This window comes from Photinus pyralis, unplaced genomic scaffold (genome assembly GCF_008802855.1).
Source record: "Photinus pyralis isolate 1611_PpyrPB1 unplaced genomic scaffold, Ppyr1.3 Ppyr1.4_LG4, whole genome shotgun sequence".
Taxonomy (NCBI): domain Eukaryota; kingdom Metazoa; phylum Arthropoda; class Insecta; order Coleoptera; family Lampyridae; genus Photinus; species Photinus pyralis.
In genome coordinates, this window is record NW_022170511.1 from 48,860,764 (window position 1) to 48,867,797 (window position 7,034).

Here is a 7,034-nt window from a genome sequence, read left to right on the forward strand (position 1 = left end):
GCAGGTGAGAGAGAAAGGACAACTAAGAGGACAAGCTGTCTCTTACGGTTACGCATCTGATTGGTTCTTTCAATTTAATTTGAATGCGATCGCGATCCCTTGCATTTGATTTTACGATCTCACTGCATCCACTCTGAATTGCTCACCTTCACGTCATGTTCTTGGCTTAATTTTATCGATTCACAGTAGTTGATTATTTTTCACACTTCCAAATATAAAGTACGAGGTAAAGTATTTATTTCGCTGCACCCCACACTTAGTTCTGTTAATTTAAAGGTATCTAAATTTAAAGTGCAATACAGTAGGCAACCAAGAGTATGACAAGGCTTTTCTAATTCTTCTGCACTATTCTCTAAATTAACACCATACAGGATTAAGGTAGTAAGAAAGAAAAAAAAAGCTTTCTAATGAAATATCACATGATCTTTGTTACCATTTAAAAAAATTCAAGATGGCGATCGCACTCAAAACCCATTAAAAAACAAAAAAACTTTTACAGTTGTACATTAGGCATAAAGGATATAAAACTGTCAAAAACTTTTTTTTTAATACCTGGTTTGAGCTAGGAAACTGTTCTGTAAAGAATTTGGCACCTGGTTTTACTTCATGATTTTTTTTTAATTGATTTGGCGCATCTACTTCTAGGGTCTTTAGCGCCGTAACTACACATAACAATTACAATTTATCGAATATATTTATTGCTTTTGTAAACTGTATCAAATTGTTTACAGAAGAAAGTAAACAAAATTTTGTATTGAGATACCTAATTACACAGCTATTTTTGAAACGAAGTTCACCTAAAACTCGTAAAATTATAAAATTACATAATTATTTTCCTTAAATTGAGTTTTTCTCTTAAATTTGATCATATAATAAATTTTTTATGCTCTTACATCCAATAAAAGTGCACTCTTTAAGAATACGTAACGTAAACTAGTAGTTGCCATTAAAAAATATATGCTCCCTTTCACCATGCAGAAGTACGCCACTGACCGCAATTTTAAAGTACGCAGATACTAGATTGGTAGTAAATTTTTTATGGATACCACAGATTCTTAAAAAAATGTTTGCAGATATACAGGGTGGGCCATTAGTGTGTGGGTTTATTAACGCGCATACTTAAAATTCATTGCGGGGGAATGCTGAAGGACGTTTCAGGCTACAACTAAAAAATATTTTCAACGAAATTGCAATTGTTATACAGGGTGATTTATATGAAGGTTGCATTTTTTTAATGGATCCCTCTGTATATTATTACATATTTGGATTCCTTAGTCAATTTTTTTCGATTTCCAAAACCTCTGAGAAATTAATAGGCCGTTAAAAATTACAAACAATTGAATTTATAAAAAATTTACTCCAAATAAAATAAAACAAAAACCAAAATAAAAAGTTTAAATAAAAATAAGAGAAAAATAATTATTTCAATAAATGTTCAAGACCACACCTCCCACGAAATTCAGCCATTCTTTAACGTTTATAGCAAAATGAAGTAGGACACCATCGTGCTGAAACCACATTTCTTTTCCGATGTGCACCAGAACATTTTGAAGAAGAGCAAAAAAAAGAGTACTTACAAATTTAAAGTAAAAAGCACCGTTTAAAATATGTTATTCAAATTCCATTTTTCTAACACAACAATCAACAACAGAATTTTAAATGCTAATAAACTAAACTGACAGATGTTATTTCATTTTATTTTGTGTTAATATTTTCTAATATGGCTTTCGTGGCTTACTATTCAAATTGATTTATTTATAAGTTCACGTATTGGTTTAAATGCAAATTCATTATTTTATCTTTTAAAATGGGCTACCACAAAGAGTTTTTGTTTTGTTTTGTTGGAGGTAAATGTATTATCATTTGAATTGGTGAATTATTAGAAATGTTACATTTCATGCAACAAAAAAACTTCGTAGTTTCATTTAAAAAAATCAAGTTACCTTTGAATGAAATGAATAGTGCTACTGCAAAGTCACGGCCTTCTAAGTTTTATGTTAACTACGATATTGAATTTTTACTGGACATCTACTTTTTGAAAAAACGACGAATTGCGGCTAAACTACTCATTTTAGATATCATGTGTAATAATCAAGTCACACTAAAATTGACCAATGAATCGGAATATGTAATAATATACAGGGGGTTCCATTAAAAAAATGCAACTTTGATATAAATCACCCTGTATAACAATTGCAATTTCGATGAAAATATTTTTAGATTGTAGCCTTAAGGGTCCTTCAACATTCCCCCACAATGAATTTTAAATATGCGCGTTAATAAACCCACAATCATCCACCCACACACTAATGGGCCACCTTGTATTCAATGTTCCAGACGAAATGTTCACCCTGTATATGAATACTATCTCATTATCCTTTTTAGCAATTCTAATGTTAATCCAATTTCTACCTTTGCGGTAGGTAATCCTTATCCAAAAGGTAACGCTGAAACAGACAACTACTAATTGTGATTAAGTTTACGAATCAGAATACAACAAATTGTTTTTATTTTTAGTTTCTTTTTAATTAACCAGATATAAAGATCTTTAATCATAAAAACAATTGGATATTTCACTAATACAATCATTAAAATGGTTCCAAGACATTTCTTTTCAATCTTTACTTGATATCTAAAGGGATATAATAGTTATTTTTGATACAAGATGATAAAGCCATTGACTGAATTAACTTTCACTTCCCATTTATCGTCGTGTATAACACAAAACTTTATCTTATAGCAGAAGCCATTATGAAACTTTGGAAAATTCTGAATTTAAGACGTCAAAAATAGCAAGCGTCATTTCCACGGAAACAATATTGTATTCTGTTCTAAACTTCATTTTATTTCAAGTTCCGCGTCACATTTTTAATAAGAATAACAGATGTCATTAGAACGCACAGTCATTTGTTTCACTTTATGTACCCTTGCCGTTAAAGTGATCACTTTATCTACTCTTACTGTTAAAGAGAGACTTAGCCTACTCATTCCCACCTATTAAAATGTCAATTTCATTTGCTATACTCAAAGGTGAAGTGAGTAGGTACCTAGCAGCTCATATCGTAAAAGAAAGAACACCATAGAATAATGCAACGAGAAACTTACCCGTTTCCAATTTCAAGACCAATTCCTCCTTGCTCTTCTCCAACTCTCCAATGGCCTCCCTCAATTTAGTTATCTCATTTTGCTGCTCCACGATACCATCCTGCCCTGCAGCTCCCTTTTTAAGTTCATCAATTTTCTTATTCAACTCCTTCAACTTGCTCTTATGTTGCGCCTTAATTTTGATCATATTTTTATTACCCTCGTCAACCTGCTTCTTCAATTTGGCAACCTCCTCGGTTTCCACAGGGGACGACTGACTAGCCGCTTGCAACTCGGCTACGGTTGCGTTCAACTCCTGAATTGTTAGCTCGTGTTCCATTACCTTCGCCTTGTGCTTATCGCAGTCGTCCTTGAGACCGTCGATAACCTTTTGCGGATCAACTTCTTTCGCCTTGCCCTTCGGACCCTTTTTACCCTTCTTACCGCGTTGCGGGGAATCCCTCGGCGAGCCCTCCAATCGCGACAATTCCGCGTTAAGCGACTCCAACTCGGAGACGCGATTTCTCAAGGCAACCACCTCCGGTTGCAAATTGTCCGAGTGTGATGTTACCTTGATAATTTCCGTTTTCAACATCGCGTTCTCTTCGTTCAGAGCGAATATTTCCGCCATCTTCGCGTTTAACTGTTCGCTGAGCTCCACCGGATCTTGCAAAGCACCAGTTTCCTTGTCGACGGATGCATAGAGTACTTCCTCCAGTTTCGATCGGTAGATCTTAACATCTTCCTGGAGGGCCGAGTTACTTCGATCCAAAGTAAAATTGGCGGACTGTAACTCGGTGACCAAAGCGATTTTTTGTTCGAGACGATTTACCAATTCCGCTTTCTCGGCTTTCATTTCCATTTCTAAAGTGACAAAATTCTCTTGCATTTTACGCATCTGTTCTTTGGTATCGTCCAAAGCGTCGAGGGTATTTTTACCCTTTTTACTTAGACTTTCAGTCATTAAAGTAATTGCCTTCGTTCGGGCGTCAATCACCGAGTCTTTCTCCTTGAGGTTCTCTTGTAAGTCTAAGACGTTTCCTTCTAATTTATGTACTTTGGCATTTAGTTCCGTTATTTTCTTATCTTTAATTACGAGTAAATTATACAATTCTTCGTGGCTAGTGTCAATACTGTAATCGGTTCGGGTGTCAGCTACAGATGGCTTTAAAGGAGTTAAACTAATGAGTTGTTGCGAATCGTCTAATTGGGCCTTTAACTGGGTCACCGTTTCTTCCATGCCTTTCTGGAATTTTCCTCGTTCAGCTAAACGCAACCTACAAGCACGACATTAATATGATCGGGGACAAGGAGACAGCCTACCTGTTTTCTTCCAACTGTTGACGTAACAACATAATTTTTTCGGACGCCGGCGTTTCCGAGGCGGTACCCTCATCGCCTTGCTCGCTTCGTTGAAGCCGATTTTTTTTAACGCGCGCACTCATTCGTGTAAGAGTGTTGGCATATTCCTCCACTTTTTCTTGGGTAACGTTCGTATTTTCGGTTTTCCGTAACATTTCCTTTAGCTGTGCTATTAAAACCTGTTGCTGCTCGAACTGATCTTTGAGGTCTATAAATTCCTGGTGGCTGGAGGCACCTGTTGAGCCCTCTTCGCCCTTGCCACCTCCGGGATCAGGCTCAGATCCCGAACCCACCCACATCGTTATTGCCTGAAAGCACAACTTTAATATTCGCTTCTTAAGGGTGTCTACACGCAAGTGTTACCCTAAATTTGTTGTAATTTTGAATAAATGGACAATCATATGTTTATATCACATACTCCACGTAAGGAGTGGTGATTAAATTCCCCCAGAAGTTGGCCACACCGATGACAGCTGACTGACTGACAGCAATTGATTAAAGCAAGATTTACACTAGCTATACGGTTTACAGGAAGAAAATAAATTGTCCCTCAATCCCTTTATACAAAGCACTACAACTGTGGCATGGAGTACGATTATTCCCTACCTTCTAGAAGCGTAACTACATAAAATGGGCAGACTTCAAGATTAAATAACGCGTGCCTCTTATTTATTTATTTTTGCCTTTATTTTGAGTAGGCGAAGTTTCAAGCAAGGCTACTCGAAAGAGGGGACGGCTCCAACGCGAGACCTTATTCAAGGGCCTAGTAGCGGGCCAGCTCCTATTCGCAAGAAGAATAGGCGATGGCCAGCACTAGCCGGCTTGAGGGTAAAACCTCAGGTCAAACGCGAGCCCTCTGCACTAAAACCACAGGGGCCAAAAGTGTCAGATCGGAAGGAAGCACTTCTGGGTCTGGCTCAGGGCACAAGCCTAGAGATTCTGGAACACCCAAACTTGCGGGTTCATCATGAATGCGGTGAGGATCCTACTTTCAAGGCGAGTCTGTGGAAGACGTTCTTCCACAAAGAGGAGCCTGGTGTCGATGAGGTATCCTAGCGGGACACTCCTGCCTGATGATCTGTAAAGGACACGTTGAGCGAATAAGCAATAAGATAAGAAGAATCGCATACAATTTTCAGTAAGGAAATTTTTTGCCATTCAGCTTGTATTAAAAAAATCAAAAATGTCCCTAAAACGCCACTACAAAAAAAATAAGAATACTGTACGGTGCACTTGTATCGTGGCCTATCATGCGGAAGGCAACTTCAACAGGAAGCAGCTTATTATATGTAGGTATAGGTAAATTATACAAAGACTCCGCCTGTCTGGGAGCCACAGGACCCATGAAGACCACGCCAGGATTGGAGGGCTTCCACACGAGGGCTTCCACACGGTTAAATGATTGAGAAGTGGAAGGATTGATGTAGCCTTGGCCACGGGTAGAGAGGAAATCAATTCAAAAGATTTGGACAATTTGCCTCTAAAAAATTAGAATTTGGTTTTGTTGATCCCCATGGTTACTTGATCTTGGCCAAGATGGTTAATTGTTCAAGTTTACTTGCGAATTGGTTATGGACATTTAGATTATAAATAAGTAGGTACCTAAGATGTTTTCGATGATTATTTAATTTACTTTTTTCTTAAGCCCCATTTAGAAAGTTGTCTGTGATCTCTGCCACTTCATCCTGGCTACGGGCGTGAGAGTCATTACCCTGTTTGGGTATCTCTTTCGTTCTTCTCATCTCCATATGGTTTGTGTTGGTGTTGCCTCTGTAGAAGTGATGGGAATAGGCAGTAAGTGACCAGCCTCCGTACTTCTGGTGGCGGAATTGCACTGCTGCCTCGTTCTCCCCGGAAAGTATGCGGAAAGCACACACTATTTTTGCAACACCAGTACTCATTGGCGCTTCCACCACCACCAGGTCTCTTGTTATGAACTCTGAAAGAGGGAAGGCTGTTAGCTTCGGCTTTATGAGAAATTTTGACCTTTTGACCCTTTGACCCTTTAATAATTCAAAGTCCCTGCAGAGTTAGGATAACCCTTGATTTCCCACGGTTATGTGTCCATGAACCTAGCAGAGCAAAGTCAGCAGAACACAATCAAACATATTGCATAATTAGGTGCTAATTAAGTGCCCTATCCCCGAATTAATGCTCCTTTTCATTTAAATTATTACATGTTCTGGTAGGTTCTTATGAACTCAGCAGAGCACTACCTTAAAAACCCAAGAAAATGAAAAGTGAACTAACTATAATAATTAGGTTTTATCTTAATTATCAAAAATCACATAGCATCCTACGTCCGGTGCCCGTGCTACGCTTGCACTTTTCATAATTCAACGCACTAATATAGCAATTTGCTTTCGAAGTACGCCTTTGTAAAATTTGTTTTTTGCGTTTTAGAGCAATAAATTAGCACCCTTTAATACACCAAATCACGAACACTTAAAGACGTATTTGTTTTTGTAAACACAGTGCCTGTCGCTGCTTAAATCATGTAAATAGTAGAAGTAAAAATAAAAAAAGGAAGAGCACAGAATTTGAAAACAGGCCACTTAATTAGCACCTAATTATTAGCATAGAGAAAA

The 7,034-nt window shown here is 37.6% G+C and overlaps 1 protein-coding gene across 1 annotated transcript; it reads right to left on the reverse strand.

Moving 5' to 3' along the window:
- Positions 1 to 2,430: 2,430 nt before the first annotated feature.
- Positions 2,431 to 4,996, reverse strand: LOC116169212 (myosin-9-like). The gene is made up of 4 exons (XM_031485240.1): positions 4,810 to 4,996; positions 4,408 to 4,754; positions 3,106 to 4,361; positions 2,431 to 2,447 (listed from the first exon to the last, which is right to left on the reverse strand). Exons 2-4 carry the CDS (start codon positions 4,743 to 4,745, stop codon positions 2,431 to 2,433), a joined length of 1,611 nt encoding a protein of 536 aa, XP_031341100.1. The 5' UTR covers positions 4,746 to 4,754; positions 4,810 to 4,996.
- Between the last annotated feature and the right edge of the window lie 2,038 nt (positions 4,997 to 7,034).